The sequence below is a fragment of the Trichosurus vulpecula genome, chromosome 9, assembly GCF_011100635.1.
Source record: "Trichosurus vulpecula isolate mTriVul1 chromosome 9, mTriVul1.pri, whole genome shotgun sequence".
Classification (NCBI taxonomy): Eukaryota; Metazoa; Chordata; class Mammalia; order Diprotodontia; family Phalangeridae; genus Trichosurus; species Trichosurus vulpecula.
This window is the reverse complement of record NC_050581.1, coordinates 192092212-192118650: the sequence shown is the minus strand read 5'-3', so window position 1 is coordinate 192118650 and position 26439 is coordinate 192092212. Positions and strand designations below refer to the sequence as shown.

The 26439-nt window shown below is 38.8% G+C and overlaps 1 protein-coding gene across 1 annotated transcript in view; it reads left to right on the top strand.

Moving 5' to 3' along the window:
- Window positions 1-26439, top strand: part of SCN11A (sodium voltage-gated channel alpha subunit 11) — a 113908-nt gene that overhangs the window by 8990 nt on the left and 78479 nt on the right. Inside the window, exons 3-5 of the mRNA XM_036737969.1 lie at window positions 834-923; window positions 20219-20347; window positions 21315-21409. Of these exons, the coding sequence (XP_036593864.1) occupies window positions 834-923; window positions 20219-20347; window positions 21315-21409 (314 nt within the window). The remainder of the gene's footprint in view (window positions 1-833; window positions 924-20218; window positions 20348-21314; window positions 21410-26439) is intronic.

The following is a 26439-nucleotide window of genomic DNA, read 5'->3' as shown; positions in this document are numbered from 1 at the left end:
TGCTTAATAAATGCTTGTTTACCTCCCTTTTCCTTCTTTATTTCCTTCCTTCTTTCCTCCCCTTTTCCTTCCTTCTTCCTTTCCTCCCTTCCTCCTTCCCTTCCTCCTTTCCTTTCTTCCTGCCTCTCTTCTTCCTTCCTTCCTTCCTTCCTTCCTTCCTTCCTTCCTTCCTTCCTTCCTTCCTTCCTTCTTTCTTCCTTCCTTCTTTCCTTTCTTCCCCTCTTTTCTCCTTCCTTGCTTCTTACCTTCCTTCTTTTCCTTTCCTTCCTTCCTTCCCCTTGTACAACATATCTATGTATATGTATGAGCTTTGGTACCCAACTCTCTCTTTTTATGCTGATTGCAGGTGAGATCTGACCCCCACACAAAGAGTGAGAGAGTTTGGACCAAGGGTGGGAAACGTGCAGCCTTGAGGCCACATGTGGCCCTCTAGATCCTTGGGTACAGCCTTTTGACTGAGTCCAAGTATGACAGAACAAATCCTTTTATTAAGGGGATTTGTTCTGTGATGTTTGGATTCAGTCAAAGGGCCATACTCCAGGACCCAGAGGGGCACATGTGGTCACAAGGCTGCAGTTTCCCCACTCCTGGTTTGGACCCTCTTCCCAAGAACAAAAAGCACTGGGGACAGTGTTTACAGGAGCAATATGAACCCAAGCAAGCTGAGTCGACACCCTCCCTGGCATAAACTGTGCCTTACAGCTACAAGGAGCCTCCAGGAAGACCTTGGATGGGTCTAGACAGGTGATAACCAAAGAGAGTTATGCTGGCTATGTTCCTGTTTCTTTGTTCTTTACACGTTTTCTTGCATATTCCTTAACTGTATGATTTACATTATTCAGCATGTTCATCATATGCACTGTTGTTGTCAATTGTGTCTTCATGGCTGCAGCAAAAGAAATGGATGAAAATAAATATGCTGAGTAAGTGTCTCCCTTGATTCTGCTCCTTCAGATACTTATCATTGCTTTCTTCTGTTTTTGTTTCCATAATCTACTGAGAAAAGGCCAAGAGATGAGAAATTGGAAACAAATTTGGACATGATTTCTGGAAGACTTTTTATCTAACAGGGACTGGTAGTGAATGTGACCACAGATGAATTTAAATCTCCTAAAGCAACTTAAATGAAATGAACAGTTTTCAGGAAATGGCCAAGACATTGCTGAATTGTTTCTTTAAAAAATTTTGAACTTTGAGGAAAACTATGGTTTTAACCATTTATTATTATATTAAGTGTATGCAGTTCATTGTAGATAGAGTGAAAAGATAAAGTTCAGATAAAATACGGAGCAGTGTTCTGTACCTTAGAGTTCTGTAGATACCCTTTTTACCCCTCTCTCCTTCCCCTCTGGCCCAGAGTTGTCTGAGTCCACCCAGAATCAAGCACCCAGTCAAAATCAACTATTTGGCTTTGCTATCCCTTATCTCTGAAATATACTTGTTTTTCATCTTCACCTCTCAGAATCTCATTTTCCTTGATGACTTTGTTCAAATACACTTTCTACATGAAGCGTTTCCTGATCCACCCACCTGCTAGTTCATTTCTTCCTCAAGCAGCCTTGTGTCCATGTTGGATTATTATGGATATACATGTATATGGACATTATGTCTTCCCCATTGAACAAAAAGAATTTCCCTTTTGTCTTTGTAGTCCCAAACACCTAGCATGTTTCTGGGCACATAATAAGTGCTTAATAAATGCCTGTGGGTGACTCGATTGATATGAAAACTGGGAACCAGGGTTATGTGACTTGTTCAAGGTCACACAGGTGGTAAGTAGCAGAGTTAGGATTCAAACCTAAGTCATCTGACACCAAATGTGGTTGTGAATACCTAGCAGTTCTTCTTTGGAGAATTCTTGGTTCATATCCTTTGACCACTTATTTATTAGGGAATGGCTATTAGTTACATATATGATTAATAATTATATATGATTAATATATATGACTATATATAACTTTATCTGTAACTATATATGTATGTGTGCATATATAAATATAAAGGCATAATACATTCATGTGTGCATATATGTGTATATACACACACATATATATACACACACATACATATCTCAATACATATATTATTTACAGGTCTTGGATGCCAAACCTTTATCAGAGAAATTGAATCCAAAGATTTTTTCCCCATTCATTTACTTCCTTCTTATTCTAGATGCATTGATGTTCCCAGTGCAGAAACTTTTCAGTTTCTTGTGATAAAAGTTATTTGTTTTTTGTAATTGCTTCTTTCTCTTGTTTGGTTAAGCACACATCTCCTATATATAGCTATGGGAAGTATATCATCTGTTTCTCTTCCGATGTTATATAGTACGATGTTTTATATTAAGGTCACATCCATTTACAATGTATTGTGGAATATGGTGTAAGGTGTTGATCTGTGCCTAATTTCTGCCAGGTTACATTCCAATTTTCCCAGAAATTTTTTATCAGAGCAGGAGTTTTTTCTGGGTATTTATGTTTTCCACTTTATCAACACTGAAGTTCTATTTTTTCTGATTCTCCTTTGTTCAGTCTCTTCCATTGATCTACCTCTCTGCTTTTTTAACCAATTCTAGATGGTTTTGACGACTAATGCTTTATAATAAAGCGTGAGGTCTGTAAGTGCTATTCCCCCTTTGCCTTTGCTTCTTTTAATAATTTCCTTGATATTTGAGAGCTTTTGGTTTTTCCAAATGAAATTATTATTTTATCAATTTGATTGGCACAGCATGAAAAGTGTAAGTTAATTTTGGTGGTATTGTGATTTTTGTCATTGCCAAGGCCTAGCCATGAACACTAGATACTCCTCCAGGCGTTTAGTTTGTTCTCTATTCCTTTAAGGAGCACTTGGTAATTGAGTCTATACAAATCTTGTGTGCTTTAGTAGGTTGATCCCCAGATTATTGTTGTTCAGTTGTTCAGTTGTATCTGACACTTTCTGACCCCGTGGAGCACTGCACACTAGGGCTGTCCATGGGGTTTTCTTGGCAAAGATACTGGAGTGGTTTGCCATTTCCATCTCCAGTGGGATCTGATCCCCAGATACTTTATGCATTTCATAGTTATTTGGAAAAGGATTCCTCTTTTTATTATTGCATCCTGTGTTTTGTTGTTCTATGAATAAGTTGTTGGGTTTTGAGGATTCATTTTGTAGTCTACAACTTTGCTAAAGCTGTTAATTGTCTCAATTAGCATCTTTACTAATTCTCTAGGATTTTCCAAGCATGGTCACCCTCTTGTCAGCAAATAGGGAAACTTTTCTCTCCTCCTTATCTTTTGTTATTCCTTTACTTTTTGTTCTCTCATCTTCTTTTTGTCCTCTCAGGTAGTCAGGTGGATTCCTTTTTCCTCTTCTCCTCTTCAACTAGTACTATTCATTAGTTTTATAAATTTAATTTCTCCCTTCTCTCCTATTTTTCTCTCACTCTTCATTATCCATCTTCTCTTTCTGTTTTCTCTCGATTCTCTTTCTTTGGTTCACGATCCCTGTATTTATCTAGTCTCTTTCACTTCTTTGGATTCCTCATACCACCTAAACTTCCAAGGGATTCATTTTTGCATCTCCCCCTATGCAATTTCTGCCACTGCCTTGCAGAACTTGCCCCATAGATTTCCCTTTTCTATTGTGCCTCCCTCTCAGCACAATGCCAATTATTGCAGATGTCAGAGAGGATACTGTCCCATGATAGGACTCCTCTCCAACCACGTCCCTGATGATGCAGCCCATCACTGACCTCTACTTTCTCCCATTGCCTTTCCCCCATTTGCCTCAAAATCTCCCTCCTGAGTTCATGCCCTTCCATTCCCCAAGGTGTCAGTTACTCCCAGGGGTTCCAACTCCCTTTCCATTTTGCACAGGCATGAGCTTTGCAAGCTCTGAATCACCTAGAGCACAGTCAGGGCTAGGTCCCCATCTTCCTTCACAGGCCATTTCTCTTCACAATAGGAGCACTTATTGCTGGGAACCCCATACCACCACTAAAGCAAGACTACCTTCCTTTCCCTCTCTTTTCAATTCTCCCTATTCCCCCTATAGGCTCTTCTCTGACTGAGACCACAAGGGTCACTTTCTCCTCATAGCTAGCCTTCAGATATATCCAGGCACATCAGTCATTCCTCTCTATCCTCCTACTCCCCTTCCCTTTTTCATGTATACTCCCATGTTGTGATGTAGACCCACAAAAAACATCGATTCACCTCTAGGCAGGGTGTTGCCAGATTCTGTCCATATGGTCCCAGGCCCACCTTTTTACAGTTATCTCCACCTGACTTCCCTTGTCTCCTTGTGTACATTTACCAAAAGATCTCTTTCTGGTCTCTCTGCTGTCTCTGTTGATATTATTATTCTTGACTGCTGCCTTTATTCCCCTTACATTTATGTTATTTGGGGTGCTTGAGGGGCAAATAATCTCTTAATGTCTGGTTTTCTTTCTAAAAATGTTTCAAAGGAGTATTATTGAATGTCCATTCCCACCCCACCCCCATTTACTGTTAAGTTTAGCTTTGCAGGATAGGTCACCCTGGACTCTATCCTGAGCTCTGTTTCTCTTTGAAACACATTATTCCATTTCCTCCGATGTTTTCTTGTAGGTGCAGAATAGTCTTGCGTTATTTGAATTTCTTTTCCTTTGTATTTGAAGGGCTTTCTTCTTGATGGCTTGAAGAATTTGTTTCTGGATTGAATTATTAAATTTTACCACTATGGGTCTTGGAGTTTGTAGCCTTGATTTCCCCCCCGGAAGTGATTTATTAATTCTTTACACTAGTTTAATGTTTTGTATGTCCATAGATTTGGGCAGTTCTCTTTTTAGAATTTCCTTCATTATGGTATTAAGACTTTTTGGCCTGTTGCATGTTTTTATGATCCTTAGTTTGTGTCTATGTAGTCTGTCTTCTAGATCACTATGTTTTGCTTGTATAATCAGCATATTTTCTTTCTTTTCTTTTTTTGGCTTCTCTTCTTCTAGATTGTCCTGTACTTATGAATGTTTGCATTCCCGATCTATTGTTCTCTATTTTGTTCTTTCATGAGACTTGCCATCACAAAATTCTGATTTTTCTATTCAGCCCAATATTTTTGCTGTGTAGGTTGTAAATTCTGCTCCTCATTTCTCTTTTGAACTATTCAGGAGCTGCAGGTTGTGATTCCCATGCTCCTCACATTTCACAAAATCTTCTGTCTTTTCAAGTGTTGAATCACGTTCCTTTGTTTCACAGTATTTGTTCACAGATTCCTGAACTCATTTACTAGACCTGGAGGCCATATTTCTTCTGATATTAATGAATCCCTTGTTGACTTAGCTGCTTATGTTCAAGATCTTCGAGTTTTCTTCTTGTAATCTTTAGTAACCTTGGTCTTTCCCCCCTTATGTTCTGAGGGCTGTCCCTCACATGTAGCAGGGGTGGGGTGGTGTCCTTGTGTGGCTTGAAGAAAGGTGGGTATACTTCTAGTCTCTTCTCCTCTCACTCTTCTCCATGGTTGCCTTTAATTCCTGCCATGAGGGGAAGTAAGAGGTTGAGGCTAGAGGCTGTCACTCTACTTTCCTTCGAACGAGGGAGTACTGGGCAAGAATTATATCATCTGCTTCCTTAAATATTATTCATCTAGGGAATATAGTTTTCAGGTTCAACATAACTTTTAGTCACTATTTCATTAATGGGGTAAGCAGGACCACAAATGTTATATCCAAGGCTTGACCCCTTTTCCCACTCCTGTTTACCCAAATCGGTGGCAAAATAGAAGACAGAGAAAGTATATATAGGAGAATATATACCAGATAATACAGAGTGAAGGAGTTCTCTCATTGGGAGTGAGGTAACTCAGCTCATCCAAGAGAGAAAGAGAGAGAGAGAGAGAGAGAGAGAGAGAGAGAGAGAGAGAGAGAGAGAGAGAGAGAGCTAAATTTTTCACCCAAGGGGAAGTTCCCTAAAGTCTCTAGTGCAGTAAGCTAATGGACAGTGCCAGATCTTCCCATATTTCCTTCTTCCTAGAATATTTTCCTTTAGCAAGCCAAAGCAGAGTTGGCATCTTCCATCTTCTGTCTTGAAGCTAGAAGTCAGAAGAGCTTAAAGCTCTATGAGACTCAAAGCGGGTCCTGAAGACTGAGAAACTTGGAGAGAATTCAAAGAAGATTGAAGTCTCTTCCATCCTTAACAACTCTTCCTTGCTCTTCACACAGGCACCAGCACCGATATCCACCAATGAGGGAGCTCCATGCCTACAGACTGGGGTTACTCTTATTTTCCCTTAGTACTCACTCTCTGAGTTTCTGGCTGACTCTCTCCTTTCTGATGGTGGTTTCCTTGGGAGCTGAATCTCAAAGCATCTCAGCCTCCTTCCATGCTAGGCAATTCACAATACATCAGCCTGGGTCTCTGACCCAAGTGTCTTTTGGGTGGTCAGAATTGGCCCCAGCTGGGTATTGAGTGCTTTCCCTCAGGCTTAGTGGAGCACTGCACAGCATCCCCTGCCCCCTCCACTGACTCCTGTCCTGCTGTTCTGTCCCACTCTTTCTGTTCCTTAGTTCTCTGGCTTGGCACTGGCAGATCAGAGAACTTTTCCAACATTGAATGCTGCTGGCTGGGGCACTAGCCATGTGGTCCCAGGGAGCTTCCATAGTCTGGAGCACTCTAAAGGCTGCTGGCTCTCTGTTCCTGCTCTGAGTAGACTTCCACAGCGTGGAACAGGATCTTCACTCTCCAGGGCACCAGAAAGAGGGAGAGGAGACCAAAGCATGGGCATCTTTTGTTACAAGCTAGTGTGAGTCACCCGGTGCAGCCTTGCTGCCAGTAGTGTGGGATGCAGTGGAGTTGCTGAGTGAGCTTAGCATATAGATGTCAGTGCATGGCTTTTTTTACCTTCTTTTGGATTCTAGGTATCCTAAATCATGGAAACAACTGAAGTTTCTTTATCTTTGGCATGTAGTTTCTGTTTGTAGAGGTTTGAGAGGTCAAGGTGATCAGAGAAAATACCTAATCAAAATCTTGTTCATCATGTGACCCAGAAGTTGATTACTATTTCTTAATGAGGAAAGGAGGAGCCCAAACTTGATATCAAAGACTTGACTTGTTTCCCACCAAATAGTCTGATTTCCATTTTGCTATCAATTGGGATAAATGGGTTCCTCTGCTATTTGTCATGTATGGTCATGGTGGAACTGATATTTGGGCTAGTCCTTTTCATTGAGATTTCTATCTGCCTCCATAGCTCTCCAAAAGTGCCTGCCTCCTCCTAACAAATGGAGAAAGGACAGGAGAAGGCCTTGAAGTGGCCATAGAACTAGACCTAGTTGACATCAACATTAGAAACCACCTAGTCAAATCTCTCATTTTTACAGATGAGGAAACAAAGGTACCAGGAGTTAAAGTGATTTGTCCAAAGTCATTGAGGCAGTAAGGAAAATCAATCAAACACTTATTAAATTAACACTATCTGCCAGGCACTGTGCTAAGTGCTGAGGATACAAAAAGAGGCAAAGGCAGTCCCTGCCCTCAAGGAGCTACCCTTCAACTCTCATTCCTTGCCATTATTCTTTCCATTGAGTAGCTAGCCTGGCATTTGACTGAAAGGAAACCTGTCAATGAGCACTCAGCCAAGTCCACATGCTTCAAACAAGAACATAGACCTATGGCAGACCAGCCAAATAGATCTGGTCAAATGAAATGTTTCCTCAAACATTGACAGGCTCCATCTGGCACTCATCTGACTGCTTGCCATTGTTTTAGCAGGGTGGATGATTAGGAATTGGCTTTTCTACTCAGAAGTTTCCTAAGACCATGTGACCTGGGGCTATCTCATCATTAGTGTTGAAATACTGCTCCCTTTTTTCTGTTTGTATGAATTGGTGTGTCTCCCTTGATTCTGCTCATTTGGGTTGAGCAAGAGAGCTCTGCCTTGTTTTTGTCTTCCTAGGGGAATGAAGAACAAGTATTTGAGAGAGGCACTCAAGTAGAAGTGGGAAGATTCCTTTTGATCTCTGTGGGTAAAACTAGGAGCAATGGATGGAAATTGCAAACAAATAATTGTAGGCTTTGTGCCGGGATAACTTTCCTAACACTAAGAGCTTTTTTTGTTTGTTTGTTAGCTTTTCCCACCATAACATAATATAATAAAAAAAGATGATTGTACATGAAACCACAAATCTATTATGTACAACTTGCTATTCCTTTTAAATACATAATAAAGCTATCATATAAATTTCTTTTTTCCCCTTTTTTTCTTCTCCTCTCCCAGATGGCTACCATTAGACACAAATATGTATATATGTGTATGTGTGTGTATATGTATATATACACATACATATACATACATATATATTCTATACATAATTCCATTTATCAGTTCTTTGGGTGCACATAGCATCTTCCTTCATATGTCCTTTGTAGTTAATTTGGGTATTTATATCAGTTAAAACAATATTGCTGTTACTACATGCAATGTCCTTCTGGTTCTGCTAATTTCACTCTTGATTATTTCATGCAAGTTTATCCATGCTTTTCTAAGATCATTGAACTCATCATTTCTTATTGCACAGTACTATTCCATCACAATTATATACCACAACTTGTTCAGCCATTCCCCAGTTGATGGGCATCCCTGCCATTTCCAGTTCTTTGATACACAAAGAGAGCTGCTCTAAATGTTTTAGAATATCTAGGTTCTTTTCCTTTTCCTCCATCATCTATAGAAATAGACCTAGTAGTGGTATTGCTGGGCCAAAAGGCATGGGCAGTTTAATAATTCTTTGGGCATAATTCCAGATTGCTCTCCAAAATGGTTGGATCAGTTCATAATTCCACCAACAATGAATTAGTGTCCCAATTTTTCCAGATTCCTTCCAACATCTGTTGCTTTCTCCTTCCATCATTCTAGCCAATCTGATAGTTGAAAAAGCTATTTCAAGGTTGTTTTAATTTGCATTTCTCTAAGCAATAATGATTTAGAGCATTTTCATATGACTAAATTGTTTTGATTTCTTTATCTAAAAATTGCCTGTTCATATCCTTTGACCATTTGTCAACTGGAGAATGACTCATATTCTTATAGATTTGACAAAGTTCTTTATATGCCTGAGATTTGAGACTTTTATCTAAGAAACCATCTATAAATTTTTCCCCCAGTTTTTTGCTTTCCTTCTGATCTTGGCTACATTTGCTTCACTTGTACAAAATCTTTTTACTTTAGTGTAATCAAATTTATCCATTTTATACCTCACTCTGCTCTCTATTGCTTGTTTATTCATAAATTGTTTACTCATCCACAAGTCTGATAAGTGATTTGTTCCATGTTCTTCCAATTTTCTTCTGATATCTTTCTTTATATCTAGGTCATGTATCCATTTTGACCTTATCTTGGTAAATGGTGTAAGGTATTGATCTGTGCCCAATTTCTGCCAAATTGCTTTCCAGTTTTGCCAACAATTTTTATCAAACAATGAATGCTTATCCCAAAATCTTAAGTCTTTACATTTGTCAAATACAAGGTCACTATGTTTATTTGCTGCTGTAAATTATATATCTATTCTGTTCCATTGATCTATCTTTCTATTTCTTCACCAGTACTTCATAGTTTGATAATTAGTTCTTTCTAATATAGTTTAATCTGGTTCTGCTAAATCTCCTTCCTTTACACTTTTCCTCATTAGTTCCTTTGATATTCTTGACTTTTTGTTCTTCCAAATGAATTTATTATTTTTTCTAATTCAGTAAAATAATTTTTTGGTGACTTAATTGGGATGGCATTGAATACATAATTTAGTTTAGGTAAAATTTTCATTTTTATTAAGTTGGACCTGCCTACCTATGAGCAATTATATTTCTCCAATTATTTAAAATTGGTTTTATTTGTATTAAACTTTTTTTTTGTGATTTAGTTCCTGGGTTTGTGTTGGCAAGTATACTCCCAGGCATTTCATACTGCCTAGAGTTATTTTAAATGGAGTATCTTACTACCTCTTCTTGCAGGATGTGGTTTGTGATATATAGGAATGCTGATGATTTATGTGGATTTACTTTATATCCTTATACTTTGCTAAAATTATTGTTTCAACTAACTTTTTAATTGAATCTTTGGGATTTTCCAAGTATATCATTATATCATCTGCAAAAAGAGATAGTTTTATTGCCTAATTCCCTATTCTGATTCCTTCTATTTCTTTTTCTTCTCATTACTATTACTAGGATTTCCAATACAATTTTGAATAATACTGGTGACAGCGGGTATCTTTGTTTCATACCCAAGCTTACCGGGGAGTCTACTAGCTTAACCCCATTACAAATAATACTTGCTCATGGTAAATGCTTTTTATCAATTTAAGGAAAAATCCATTCCTACTTATACTTTCAAGTGTTTTTAATAGAAATGAGTGTTGTATTTTATCAAAATCTTTTTTTTGCATCTATTGATATAAGCATATGAGTTTAAAATTTTTATTATTGATGTAATCAATTATGTTAATAGTTTTCCTTATTTTAAACCATCCCTACATTCCTTGTATAAGTCCCACTTGGTTGTAATGTATAATCTTTGTAATATATTGTGTTAATCTTTTAGCTAGTATTTTACATTCATATGCATTAATGAAATTGGCCTATAATTTTGTTTCTCTGATTTTACTCTTCCTGGTTTAGGTATCAGTTTCATAAAAGGAGTTTGGTAGGATCTCTTCTTTGCCTATTATTCCAAATAATTTATTTAATATTCAAATTAGTTGATCTTTAGATGTTTGATGAAATCCACTTGTAAATCCATCTGGTCCCAATGCTATTTTCTTAGAAAGCTCATTTATGGCCTGTTCAATTTCTTTTTCTAAAATAGATCTATTTAGATATTTTATATCCTCTTTTACTAATTCAGGCAATTTATATTTTTGGTAAGTAGTCTTTCATTTCATTTAAATTGTTAAATTTATTAGCATATAATTGGGCAAAATACCTCCTTACAATTGCTTTAATTTCATCTTCATTAGTGGTATATTCACTGTTTTCATTTTTAATACTAGTGATTTGGTGTTCTCATTTAAAAAAACAAATTAACCAATGGTTTATCTATTTTATTGTTTTTTCATAATACTAACTCCTATTTTTATTTATTAATTCAATGGTTCTTTAGACTCAATTTTTATTAATCTCACCTTTAATTTTTAGTATTTCCAATTTAGTGTTTAACTGGGGATTTTTAGTTTGTTCTTTTTCTAGCTTTTAAAATTGCATACCCTATTCATTGGTCTCCTCTTTCTCAATTTTATTGATGTGAGCATTTAGAGATATAAATTTTCCTCTGATCACTGCTTTTGCTGTATGACATAGGTTTTAGTATGTTGTTTCTTTATTGTCATTCTCTTTAATGAAATTATTGATTGTTTCTATGATTTGTTCTTTAACCCACTGATTCTTTAAGATTAGGTTGTTTAATCTCTAATTAGTTTTTAATCTATGTTTCCTTGGTACCTTATTAAATATAATTTTTATTGCATTGTGATCTGAAATGGATACTTTTAATATTTCTACTTTTAGCTGCAAATATTTCTGCTTTTAACTATAAAATTTTAACTATTTTTATTATTTCTGCTTTTAACTATAAAATTTTTATGTACTAATATATGGTCAATCTTTGTAAAGGCAACATGAACTTCTGAGAAAAAGGTGTATTCCTTTCTACTTCCATTCAGTTCTCTCCAGATATTTATCATATCTAGCTTACCTAAAATTCTAGTCATTTCCTTGACTTCTTTTTTATTTATTTTTAAATTAGATTTATCTAGTTCTGAAAGGGAAAGACTAAAGTTCCCCACTATTAGAGTACTACTATCTATCTTCACCTGTAACTCATTTAACTTTTCTTTTAAAAATTTAGATGCTATAGTACTTGATGCATATAGGTTTAGTATTGATATTGCTTCATTGTCTCTGGTACCTTTAATCAAAATGTAGTTATCCTGTCTATCTCTTTTAATTAAATCTATTTTACCCATAACTTTTTCTGAGATCCTAATTGGTACCCTTGCCTTTTTTGAATCAGCTGAAGCATAATAAATTCTACTCCAATCCTCCTTTTTAACTCTCTATGTATCTCTCATTCTTAAATGTGTTTCTTGTAAACAACATATTGTTGGATTTTGATTTTTTGTTTTTTAAAACAATTGAATGGTAGATGTTTAATAAATAATAATTGTTGAATAAATAGCAATTGTTGCTGTTGCTATTTTTGCTGCTGCTATTATTATTTTTTCATATATTTATTATTTCATGTTTTTAGTTTTCAATGAAAGATTTCCATAAGATTTTGAGTTACAAATTTTCTCCCTATTTCTACCCTCCCCCCCACTCCAAGATGGTGTATATTCTGATTGCCCCGTTCCCCAGGCTGTCCTCCCTTCTGTCACCCCACTCCTCTCCATCCCTTTTCCCCTTACTTTCTTGTAGGACAAGATAGATTTCTATACCCTGTTGCCTGTATATATTATTTCCCAGTTGCATGTAAAAACAACTCTTTTTTTGAGCACTTGTTTTTAGAACTTTGAGTCCCAAATTCTCTCCCTTCTTCCATCCCTACCCACCCTCCTTGAGAAGTCAAGCAGTTCAACATAGGTCACACATATATCATTATGCAAAATACTTCCACAATACTCATGTTGTGAAAGACTAACTATATTTCCCTCCATCCTATCTTATCCCCCATTATTCACTTTTCTCCCTTGGCCTTGTCCCTTTTCAAAAGTATTTGCTTTTGAGTACCTCCTCTTCTGATCTGCCCTCCCTTCTATCATCCCCCCTCTCTTATCCCCTTCCCCCTACTTTCCTGTGGGGTAAGATACCCAATTGAGTGTGTGTGTTATACTCTCCTTAAGTCAAATCTGATGAGAGAAAGATTCACTCATTCCCTTTCACCTGCCCCCTCTTCCCTTCCAATAGAACGGCTTTTTCTTGCCACTTTTATGTGAGATAATTTACCCCATTCTATCTCTCCCTTTCTTCTTTTCTCACCCCTTAATTTTATTTTTTTTAGATATCATGCCTTCATATTTAACTCATGCTGTGCCCTCTGTCTATATATATATTATATATACACATATGTATATGTATATATTCCCTTCAACTACCCTAATATTGAGGAAGGTGTCATGAATTACAAATATCATCTTTCCATGTCAGAATGTAAACAAAACCATTCAACTTTAGTAAGTCTCTTATGATTTCTCTTTCCTGTTTACCTTTTCATGCTTCTCTTGATTCTTGTATTTGAAAGTTATTTTCTATTCAGCTCTTGTCTTTTCATTGAGAAAGCTTGAAAGTCCTCTATTTTATCCTGGAGTATTATACTCAGTTTTGCTGGGTAGGTGATTCTTGTTTTTAATCCTAGCTCCTTTGACCTCTGGAATATCACATTCCAAGTCCTACAATCCCTTAATGTAGAAGCTGTTAGATCTTGTGTTATCCTGATTGTGTTTCCCCAATATTCAAATTGTTTCTTTCTGACTGCTTGATATTTTCTCCTTGAACTGGGAACTCTGGAATTTGGCCACAATATTCCTAGGAGTTTTCCTTTTGGGATCTTTTTCAAGAGGTGATTGGTGGATTCTTTCCATTTCTATTTTACCCTCTGGTTGTAGAATATCAGGGCAGTTTTCCATGATAATTTCTTGAAATATGATATCTAGGCTTCTTTTTTGATCATGGCTTTCAGGTAGTTCAGTAATTTTTAAATTGTCTCTCCTGGATCTATTCTCCAGGTCAGTGGTTTTTCCAATGAGATAATTCACATTGTCTTCCATTTTTTCATTCTTTTGGTTCTGTTTTATAATTTCTTGATTTCTCGTAAAGTCACTAGCTTCCACTTGCTCCAATCTAATTTTCTTCAGTGGTCTTTTGGACCTCCTTTTCCATTTGGCTAATTCTGCCTTTCAAGGCATTTGTCTCCTCATTGGCTTTTTGGAGCTTTTTGTCATTTGAGTTAGTCTATTTTTTAAGGTGTTATTTTCTTCAGCAATTTTTGGGTCTCCTTTAGCAAGTCATTGACCTTTTTTCATGATTTTCTTGCATCACTTTCATTTCTCTCCCCAATTTTCCCTCTACTTCTTTTACTCAATTTTCCAAATCTTTTTTGAGCTCTTCCATGGCCTGAGACCAATTCATATTTTTTCTTGGAGGCTTTTGATGTAGGCTCTTTAAATTTGTTGACTTCTTCTGGCTGTATGTTTTGATCTTCTTTGCCACCAAAACTGATTCTATAGTCCGAGTCCTTTTACACTGCCTGCTCATGTTCCCAGCCAACTACTTGACCCTTGAGCTTTTCGTTGGAGTATGACTGCTTGTAGAGCAGAGAGTACTTTGTCCCAAGCTTTAGGGGCCTTGCACTACTGTTTTCAGAGCTACTTCTACTCCCCAGTCACTGCAAGCTCTGCCACATCAGCACTCCTCGTCCCCCAAGAACCACCAACCAGGACTGCGACCCAGATCCAAGCAGGGCAAAGCAAGAGAACCCTGTCACTGTGCAGCAAAGCAATCTCTGCACTCCGGCTCTGATCTGCTGCTTGATTCCTCCCACCATGTGGGCCAGGGACTCCAGAAGCAGCTGATGCTGGAGCTCTGGAAGCAGCTGCAGGAGCTTCCTGCTGTTGCCACCACCACACCACTTTCACCACCACTGGGGCTGGGGCCGGATTGCACACTTCTCTCACCCATATCCAGCAGTTTTCCCACTAACCTGCTTCATTGTCTTTGGCATTTGTGAGTTCAGAAGTATGGTCACTGCTACAGCTCAGTGATTTAGGGCCCTAAGGCCTGCTTTGCCTGACTCCTGGTCTGGTCTGTCCTGGCATGGCTGGGCTGCACTCTACTCTCAGCAAGGTGTGACAGACCCTTCCCAGTGACCATCCAGGCCATCTTGGGCTGGAGATTTGTTTCCCTTTGTTATTTTGTGGGTTCTGTAGCTTTAGAATTAGTTCAGAGCCATTTTTACAGGTGTTTGGTGGGGGAGAGCTTAAGTGAGTCCCTGTTTTCCAGCTGCCATCTTGGCTCCACCCCTGGATTTTGATTTTTAATCCATTCTCCTATCCACTTCCATTTTATGGGTGAGTTCATCTCATTCTTGTTCAAAGTTATAATTAGTATTTTTGAATTTTCCTCTATCTTAATTTTATTAATTGTTGTCCTCAGCCTCTCTTTTTACCCAGCACCCTTTCAGGTGTATATGTTGTTTCCTCTTCAACTCAGATCTGATGAGAGTAAGGTTCCAATGTTACCAACCCTCCACCCCCACATATTTCCTGTGTTTCAGTTCTTCCTCTCATGCCCCATTTTATGAGATAATTGCTCCTTTTTACCTTTTTCTACCTAATTTTGGTTTTTTTTTGGAATCAACCCCAACCTTTCTTTCAAATTACCCTAGTAATGAAGATAGTTTTAAAAATACTGATAAAATTTTCACATATAAGAAGAAAACAATTTGACCTTAATGAGTCTCATAATTAGTCTTTAATGTTTTCTTTATATTTCTTCTGGATCTCTTAAAATGATTTTTTTCTATTGAGTTCTGGTCTCTTTGTCACAAATACCTGAAAGTCTTTCAGTTTGTCAAATGTTCAGTTTTTTTTTACTTGGGATTGTATATATATATTATGTATTCAATATAATATAGTATAATATAATATAATTTTGGGATTATACTCAACTTTGCTGAGTAAATTATTTTTGGTTGTAACCCCAGCTCTTTTGCTCTTTGATATATAATTTTAAATACTTATGGTCTTTTCATGTAGAAGCTTCTAGGTCTTGTGAAATCCTGATTGTATCTACACAGTATTTAAATTGTTTTCTTTCTTGTTGCTTGCAACATTTTATCTTTAATTTGAGAGTTTTGAAACTTGGCTATGACATTCCTGTAAGTTTTCCCCCTGGGACCTCTTTCAGGTGGTGAATGGTAGATTTTTTTTTCTATTTCTACTTTACCCTCTTGTTCTGGAACTTCAGGGCAATTTTCCTAAATAATTTCTTGTAATATTGTATCCAGATTCTTTTTTTGATCGTAACTTTCTGGTAGTCCAACAATTCTTATATTTTCTTTCCTTGATCTGTTCTCCAGATCTTTTTTTAATGAGATTATTTCAGACGCTCCTCTATTTTTCCTAGTTTTATTATTTCTTTGTACATTATAACATCATTTGCTTCCTCATGCCCAATTCTAGTTTTTAAGGAGTTTTTTTTTCTTAAGATTTTGAATCTCTTTTTCCAATAATAATTTATAATATAATTTTTTATAATTTTTATAATTTTCTTGGGGCAATAGGGGTGGAGCCAAGATGGCAGCTGGTAAGCAGGGAATAGCATGAGCTCTGTACCGAGTCCCTCCAAAAACCTATAAAAAATGGCTCTGAATCAATTCTAGAACTGCAGAACTCACAAAACAGCAGAGAGAAGCAGGGCTCCAGCCCAGGACAGCCTGGATGGTCTCTGGGTGAGGTCTACCCACACGGAGCTGGGAGCTGGGAGCTGGGAGCTGGGAACAGAGTGGAGCAGAACCCAGCCTGAGCGGTGTGGACCAACGAGACCAGCAACCGGACAGAGCATGCCCTAGCACCCTGAATCAGTGAGCTGCGGCAGTTACGAGACTTCTCAACCCACAAACACCAAAGACTGCAGAGAAGGTTAGTGGGAAAAGCTGCGGGAGTGGAAGGAGTTTGCGGTTCGGCTTCCAGCCCTGGGGGCAGCGGAGGTGGGGCAGCTACGGCTGTTGCTGCTTCCAGCTCCAGGCCCACCTGGTGGGAGGAATTAAGTGACGGATCAGAGCAGGGGTGCACAGCCTGCTGAAGATCTAAGCCCAGTTCGGGTTGGGGGTTCTTGGGGAAGGAGCAGTGGTGGTGTGGCAGAGCTGGCACCTCCCCCCCCAAACGTGGAACATAGAACTCTGTAGTCTACAAGCAGTCATACCCCACTGAAAAACTCAAAGGTCAAGTTAGTTGGCTGGGAATATGGCCAGGCAGCGAAAACGCACCGAGATTCAGTCTCAGACTTTGCATTCTCTCTTTGCTGACAAAGAAGACCAAAACATACAGACAGAAGAAATTAATAAAGTCAAAGAGCCTATAGCAGAAACCTCCAAGAAAAACATGAACTGGTCCCAGGCCATGGAAGAGCTCAAAAAGGAGTTGGAAAAGCAAGTTAGAGAAGTAGAGGAAAAATTGGGAAGAGAAATGAGAAGGATGCGAGAAAACCATGAAAAACAAGTCAATGACTTGCTAAAGGAGACCCAAAAAAATACTGAAAAATACACTGAAGAAAACAACACCTTAAAAAACAGACTAACTCAAATGGCAAAAGAGCTCCAAAAAGCCAATGAGGATAAGAATGCCTTGAAAGGCAGAATTAGCCAAATGGAAAAGGAGGTCCAAAAGACCACTGAAGAAAATACTACTTTAAAAATTAGATTGGAGCAAATGGAAGCTAGTGACTTTATGAGAAATCAAGATATTATAAAACAGAACCAAAGGAATGAAAAAATGGAAGACAATGTAAATATCTCATTGGAAAAACCACTGACCTGGAAAATAGATCCAGGAGAGATAATTTAAAAATTATTGGACTACCTGAAAGCCATGATCAAAAAAAGAGCCTAGATATCATCTTTCAAGAAATTATCAAGGATAACTGCCCTGATATTCTAGAGCCACAGGGCAAAATAGAAATTGAAAAATCCATCAATCGCCTCCTCAAATAGATCCCAAAAAAGAAATCTCCCAGGAACATTGTTGCCAAATTCCAGAGCTCCCAGATGAAGGAGAAAATACTGCAAGCAGCCAGAAAGAAACAATTTGAGTATTGTGGAAACCCAATCAGAATAACCCAAGATCTGGCAGCCTCTACATTAAGAGATCGAAGGGCATGGAATACAATATTCCGGAGGTCAATGGAGCTAGGATTAAAACCAAGAATCACCTACCCAGCAAAACTGAGTATCATGCTCCAAGGCAAAATATGGATTTTCAATAAAATAGAGGACTTCAAGCTTTCTCAGTGAAAAGACCAGAACTGAATAGAAAATTTGACTTTCAAACACAAGAATCAAGAGAAGCATGAAAAGGTAAACAAGAAAGAGAAATCCCAAGGGACTTACTAAAATTGAACTGTTTTGTTGACATTTGTACATGGAAAGATGATGGGTATGATTCATGAGACCTCAATATTAGGGTAGCTGAAGGGAATATGCATACATATATGTTTATGTATATATATGGGTGAATGTGTATGTATGTATATATCTATGTGTGCGTGTATATATATATGTGTGTGTATATATAATATATATATATATATCTCTATGGAGAGAGAGAGAGAGAGAGAGAGAGAGAGAGAGAGAGAGAGAAAGAGAGAGAGAGAGAGAGGACACAGGGTGAGTTGAAGATGAAGGGAAGATATCGAAAAGAAATAAGATCAAATTAAGGGATGAGAGAGGAACATACTGAGAGAGGGAGATAAGGAGAGATAGAATGGGGTGGATTATCTCGCATAAAGGAGGCAAGAGCAAGCAGTTCTGTGGGAGGAGGGGAGAGGGCAGATGAGGGGGGAAATGAGTGAACATTGCTCTCATCAGATTTGGCCTAAGGAGGGAATACCATACATACCCAATTGGGAATCTTACCCCACAGGAAAGAAGAGGGAAGAAGATAAAAATAAATGGGGGGGATGATGGAGGGGAGGGCTGATGGGGGTGGAGGTAGTCAAAAACAAACACTTTGGAAAGGGGGCAGGGTCAAGGGAGAAAATTCAGTAATGGGTGATGGATTGGGAAGGAGCAAAATATAGTTAGTCTTTCACAACATGAGTATTGTGGAAGGGTTATACATAATGATACACATGTGGCCTATGTTGAATTGCTTGACTTCTTAGGGAGGGTGGGTGGGAAGGGAAGAGAGGAGAGAATTTGGAACTCAAAGTTTTAAAAACAGATGTTCAAAAACAACAAAAATGTTTTTGCATGCAACTAGAAAATAAGACACACAGACAATGGGGCATAGAAATTTATCTTGCCCTACAAGAAAGGAAGGGAAATGGGGATGGGAGGGGAGTGGGGTTACAGAGGGGAGCGCTGACTGGGAAACAGGGCAACCACAATATATGCCATCTTGGAGTGGGTGGGAGGGTAGAAATGGGGAGAAAATTTGTAATTCATACTATTGTGAAAATCAATGCTGAAAACTAAATATGTTAAAGAAATTTAAAAAAATAGAAAATTTAAAAAAATAAAAAAAAACCAAACAAATAATTTTCTTGGATCACTTTAATTTTTTCCTTAATTTTTCTTCAATCTCTCTTATTTGATTTTTTAATTCCTTTTTAAGATCTTCCAAGACCTCTTTTTGCAATTGTGACCATTTGACATTACTCTTTGGAGAAGTAGCAGCTTTTTTTTTTTTCACTATCACTATCTTCTTCTGAATATGACCCCAGATCTTCCTTTACAGCATAGTAGCTATCTATTGTCAGGTTCTTTCTCCTTTGCTTGCTCATTTTTATTTTGTTTTATTTTATTTTTAGCAGCTTATTAATATAATCAGGTTTTAATACTGAGTCATGTGTAGTCACGTCCCAGGCCTCAGGTTCTCCTTACTGTTATTTTCTGAATTCTGTCCAGAGGCCCAATTTCACTGGAAATTTTAAAAAAAATGAAATGGTTTGACTCTGGAGGTGATGAGTTTCACCTTTCAGGAGGTCTTCAAGAAAAGACTAGTTAAGTACTTGCGTGTAGAGAAGAGATTTCTCTTTTGGGTAAGGCTTAAAGTAGAGGGCTGCTGAAGATCTTTTGCACTCTGAAATTCTTCAGTTCTGTAGAGAAGGAGTCTATTTGTACCTGTGAGTGCACAAGAGAGATATAGGAAACTGGCCTGAGGTGGTCAGATTTTTTTGTGTGGGTAGAATTAATAAAATTTGGTTTTCTTTTTGATGTAAAATAACGTCAATAACTTTGCCATGCAGTCAGTCATTTGAGGGTATTTGATATCTTCATGTATTGGCCCATTCTCCAGGAATTTCAAACTGCAAATCTAGTCTAGTCTAGTCTATCAGACAATATTTGCCATCTAGCTTGCCTACAAATAGAATACTATTATACATTTACATGTGTTTACTTATCAGGGTTTGACAAAAGCAGAGTTAAGTGATGAACTTTCTTCTATTTTTGTCTCATTGAAAATGCTCATTTCTCTTCTAAATTCTCAATTCTATAGGCATGTTTTTACTGCAATCTACATTTTTGAAGCATTGATTAAAATATTAGCAAGAGGACTTTTTCTGGATGAATTCACTTACCTTCGAGATCCATGGAACTGGTTGGATTTTGTTGTCATCCTGCTGGCGTAAGCATGCCTCTCACATCATACAGCCCAGGAGGGGGTAGGACACCTCCACAGAGTGCAGTACAAACTGAAGGGAATTAGGCTAGTCACAGTGGGCCTAGAGTTGGGTATGGATCGGAGAAAATTGGTTGACTCTTCTCAAAATGTTATGCAGCTCTGTTGAGCTTGGGCTGGGGCCAGAGCCACAATCTCGGAGTATATCCATTTGTACAACTACACTGGCCAGAAGATGCAGTTTATGGAAATCCAGATGGTAATATAATTGGCTTCATGCCAGAAAGTATCTTCAGATTACTTTTTAAGCAGTAGAGTTCTTAAATATATTGATACAAATTTGAATGTTTCCCAAAGGCCTAATGGTGTTTGAATTGAAGTGGAGAATTCCCAATGTTATAGGTAGCATGAATGTTATGGGTTCAAGTTAGCCCTTGAACACTGAGACAAAAGGAAAAAACCCAAGACTTAAATGAGATTGTAGATGAGAATCTCATGATCTGGGTGGTGGTGGTGGGGGTGATATCTTACTGATCATTTCACCTAATCCTTTTACTTTACAGATAAGGAAAAGGGTGCTAGCAGGTGTGATTGGTGCACACAAGTTATTCAGGTCATAAATAGCAGAGTAGGCATTCAAACCTATGTTTACTGAATCCAAATCCAGGACTTTTCCCCAGTTACTGTGTAAATCACAGAAATAGGTTATAAGATTTAAAGGCTAGAAGGACCCTAGAAATGAACGGACTTTAATTCCCTCACTTTATAGATGAGGAATCTGGGATCTAGAGAATGTAAATGGTTTATTCCAGCAAGTTAGTGGCAGATCAAAGCTGATAGGGAATTATTTAAGGATTATAATAATAAGCCCTCAGGAAATTCTGTCTCTTGTGTTTGGCTTTGGGAAGCTTTGGGATGTGGCCTGCAGGGATGGTTCTGCTAAAGCATATTATTCCTGTTCTTGACTTGGCAGATTTCTATCGTATATGATAAAAACATTAGACAGTGTGTCAGCTCTAAGAACGTTTCGAGTCCTCAGAGCTTTAAAAGCCATCTCAGTCATTTCAGGTCAGTAACCTCAGCTTTCCTTGATTTGCTCTTGGATGTATAGAATTGGCTGCTTTTTCCCTTAATGCTTATATGTTATGTGATAGATACAGAGATCTCTAGCAGTCTACCAAAATATGTCTTATCACTACTTTCTTACTGATTTACTTTCTTAATGATTAAACTGACATTCTGTTAGGTGTCATGATATTTGCTAAAGAGGTCACTGTTGTTAGCATTTCTTTCATTAACCTCTTATCCAATCCATAGGAGTCCATGGGTATGAAAGAAGGACTAGCATGTTTGGTGTGAGGGCTTGCTCAGCCCTTTCTAGGGCTGCCCATGCTCCTTTGGTGTCCACCTAGCATTCAACTCTCACCTATGGCTTGAAGAAGCTGTAGCATGTGCAGTAACCACACCTTGGTAAACCTTCTTGGCCGATGGGCTAAACCAAGTTGAAGGTAACCAACATGCCTCAAACCCATCAGGAGTTGGGATCATGTCTACCCCAAGCATGTGAAGACTTCCTCTGGTAGAATGGGCAGATGAGAACAGTTTGTTCCAATGGCCATGAAGGTGGCAGCCATCAAAAATGCCAAGGTCATCTATTGCAACCTGGACCACCAGCAGTCATCTTGACTTTCGTCCTGCTGCTGGATTTCGATGACTCTGGAAGAGAGAATGAGGCTGATGACTTTGTGCAACTCTGTTTCACTCAAATCCAATTCAAGTAAGAGTCAAGATATCACCGTATGATGTCATTGGTCCTCTCTGAAAACAAAGAACAAATAATAACATTCAGTCCACAACAAAGAGTAAAGACAACCCACTTAACTCCATGGCTGTTTGCGTGTGAATAAAGTGAACATTTTCATACCTGGGAAGGACCTTAGCAATTTTCTAGGATCAAATGAGTTATCATATCATCATATCATATTATATCCTATCACATTATATTGATCTTCTTAAACTTAATATAAATGCTAGTTTCTCCTCTTCTTCCTCCTCCTCCTCTTCTTCCTCCTCCTCCTCCTCCTCCTCCTCTTCCTCCTCCTCCTCTTCCTCCTCCTCCTCTTCTTCCTCCTCCTCCTCTTCCTCTTCCTCCTCCTCTTCCTCTTCCTCCTTCTTCTTTTTCTCCTCCTTCTCCTCCTCTTCCTCCTCCTCCTTCTTCTCCTCCTCCTCCTCTTCCTCTCCTCCTCCTTCTCCTTCTTCTTATCCTCCTCCTCCTCTATTTAAAGTTGGGTAAACTCTGCCCTCAGTAACAAACTGGGGACTCAAATCCAGGCCTCCTCACTTCTATTAGGGACCACGATGCAGGTAAGTGGCCCAGTGGATAAACCACTGACCTGTTAGGTCTAGTTAGGAAATTAGGAATTAGGAAGATCTATGCTCAACTCTTACCTCACATGCTTACTAGCTGTGTGACTCTGGGCAAGTAACTTCACTTCTATCTCCCTCAGTTTCCTCACCTAAAAATGGGGCTAATAATGATAACTGCCTGCCAGGGTTGTGAGGATATGAAATAATGTTTGTAAAGCACATTGCAAACCTTGAAGTGCTATATAAATGCTAGTTATTATTGTTATGTATGATAATTATGTATCATATAATACATGATATATATAATATATTGTAATACTATTACTGTTCAATCAGTAAACATTTATTAACCACCTACTGTATGCCAAGCACTGTGCTAAGTCCTGGGCATACAAAAGAGGCAAAAGATAGTGCCTGCCACAAGGAACTTACAACCTAATGGGGGGGGTGGTGCAACATGCAAACAATAGAAGACTTTTGCAGATTTACAGGAGAGGTGAGAAGGACCTAAACTAGGGATAAGGAGCTGGGTGAGTAGAGGAAAGGGATAGATACGAGAAATGAATGAATGAAAAAGTGCCTAAGGACTTGCTGTGTGTAAACGCTAGGGCTGTAAGTACTAAAGCAAGACAGTCCCTGCTCTGAAGGAGCTTACATCCAAATATGGGGCAGTGGTGGCCTGGGATAGTGAGTAGAACAAGACTGACACTCTTTCCAGCAGCAATGGTGGTATTCATTTGATCATGGTTACAAAGCTGGAAAAATGCAGGGTGGGCAGGAGGAGGGAGGATCCATGCCTAGTAGCAGTCAAGAAGATGGCTGGAGTGTAAAGTGAAGCATGGCTTGGGCTATATGAGGCATTCGCTATGCAGGGACTATGGGCCCCAGGGAGGTAGTTCCAGAGCTAAATGATATTATGGAGATAGAATTGACAAAACTTGGAAACTGTTTGGAAATGGGGAATCTGGAAAAGTAAATGAATAGTCAAGAGTGACTCTGAGGTTGAGAATCTGGTGACTAGATGGTGTCCTTGACAGAAATAGGGAAGTGAGGAATTGGGGTGGATTTAGGGGGGAAACATGAATCTTGTTTTAGACATGTTGAGTTGGAGATCCCTCTGAGCCATTCAAGTGGAGACAGACAGTAGGCAAGTCAATAAGGTGAGACTGGAGCTCAGGAGTGGAGGGCTATACACAAAGGCAGATTGGGGAGTAATCTATGTAGATCAGGGCTGTCCAAAATGGGCTCACTGCCCCACAGTTATGCCGCCTGCCTACAAGCATAGGAATTTACATAAATGCTTTAGTAAAGTCGAGCTACCACAGAGCTCTCACTAAAATGGCAAATCAAAATATATTGTCTATTGTTTCAATAAAAACCTAAGATTGGACAGCCCTGAGTAGATAATAACTGACCCCATGGTACCTGATGAGATTGTGAAGAGGGAGAGTAGAGAGACAAGAGCGCCAAGGATGGAACCTTCATGCATGTGGCAGAATGGCAGAAGAACTGGGCAGAAGAACAAATGGCAGAAGAACTTGGATAATGATCTGAGAAGACTAAGAAGGAAGAGTCACAAGTAGAAATACCATGAAAACCCAGGCAGGATAGACTGGTCAATAGCATTAAATGCTCCCAAATGGTCAGGAAGAATGAGAAAAGGTCATTGGATTTAGCAATTCAGAGATCACCAAGAAATTTCAGTTGAATCATGGAATTGGAAGCTGCACCTCTCCCCTACCACTGCCACTACTTTAATGCAGACCTTCATCACCTCACACCTGGACTATGGCGATAGATATTGGAGGAATCTGCCTGCTCAAGTTTCTCCCCACTCCAGTTCACCCACCATTCAACCAGTAATGTGATTTTTCCTAAAACAGGTCTAATCATGTCATCTCCTCACTCAACACACTCCAGTGGCTCCATATTACCTCCAGGATTAAATACAAATGCTTTATTAGGCATTCAAAGTGCTTTGTAATGTGTCCCCCTCTACCTCTCCAGTCTTCTTAAACCTTCTTCCACAAACTCTGATCCAGTGACATTGGCCTCTTGGTTGTTCCAGGAACAAGACTCCATCTTTGGGCTCTAGGCAGTTTCTCTGGATGTCCCCAATACCTGGAATGTTCTCTCTCTTCAACTCTGCCTCCTGACATCTGTGGCTTCCTCTGGGTCCCAACTAAAATGACATATTTATTGATGGCTTTTATAGAAATCCTTTCCTAACTCTTAATCCTAGTGCCTTCCGTCTGTTAATTATTCCCTATTCGTCCTCTATATAGCTTGCTTTGAATAGAAATGTTGATTGATTGATTGGACCACAAAGGGTTGGGATAACTTTAATTTATTTTACAAAACACCCTCGTTACTATTGATGCTTTACCATCAAAGCACGTGTAGGGTGAATAGAACCATGTAAATGAAATATCTTCGAAAACCCTTATCCTGATTTTTATCAAAATGCTTTCTGTCATTTTGTGTAACTCCACAGCATACCACTCGAATCCCTCCTTAGGGTATGGAGTTGATCCTGGGTGATTCAGGGTTGTACTTGGTAGGTTCTATCATGCTGGAAGGGCTTTGGGCATGGTCTTATCAATAAGCTATATCTGGATCTGAACACTCAGCCTTGCTCAGTCTGCAGTCTCATCACAGCAGGGGGCCTCGTTGGGAAGAATTCTTTGGCTCTGTCAACTGACGAAGGCGGAAGAAAACAAACATTATTAAGTGCCTACTATGCTCCTGGCACCATGCTAAGTGCTTTACAAATATTAGCTCATTTGATCCTCATGCCAACCCTGGGAGATAGGTGCTATTATGTCTCTCATTTTACAGATGGGGAAACTAAGACAAACAGAAGTTAAATAACTTGTCCAGGGTCACACAGCTAGTAAATATGTGGGGTGGGATTTGAACTCAGGTCTTCCCAACCCAGGCCCAGTGCTCTATCCACCTAGCAGCCCCGATACACCATTATCTGTGCAGAGGAGGTCAGGCAACATTAGAGAGAAATTGATAAAACCCTCTAGATTACATCAATGTCTAATTTTCTGCTCAATGACTTTGGCGTAAAGGTGAGCATAGGTGAGCACATAAGAAAAATATAAGGGTAAATTTGGTTCAGGAGAAGGAAATGGAAGCAGCCAGAGGCTTGGCACCTGTACAGGTGCCTTATACCTGTAAATTATGCAGGCTCGCTTGAGATCAAAGACCTCAGAAGCCCTAAACATGGTGATCATCGCAGCCTATGAAATTGACTATAGTTTAAGACAGAAACTGACTTCTTCTATTGTAACACCTCAGATCTGATCAATCTCCAAGTCTTGTTAACTGGACCTCCATATCATTTCTAAAATGATCATCCCCTTTTCTGTACTCCCAGAGCCACTACCTGCTCCAGTTCAGACCAGCATCACGTCTCACCCAGACTGTGGCAATAGCCTCCCTGTTGTCACTTCTTGAAGTCTCTCCCTTATACAATCCATCCTCCACACAGCTGACAAAGTGGTTTTTCCTCAAATACAAGGCTGACGACATCACCCCCTGTTCAGTGAACTCTGGTGCTGCCGTTTTTCTTTGAATTTCTTGGATCAAACAGACCCTTCTGTTGGCCCTTCAGATACTTTTAGAGAGGTGTTTTGTTGCCACTCCACCATTTCTTCTCCAGAATGAGTATCCCTAGGTCCTTCTCTTGAGCCTTTTTAGTCTCTACACCATCCTGACTGTTC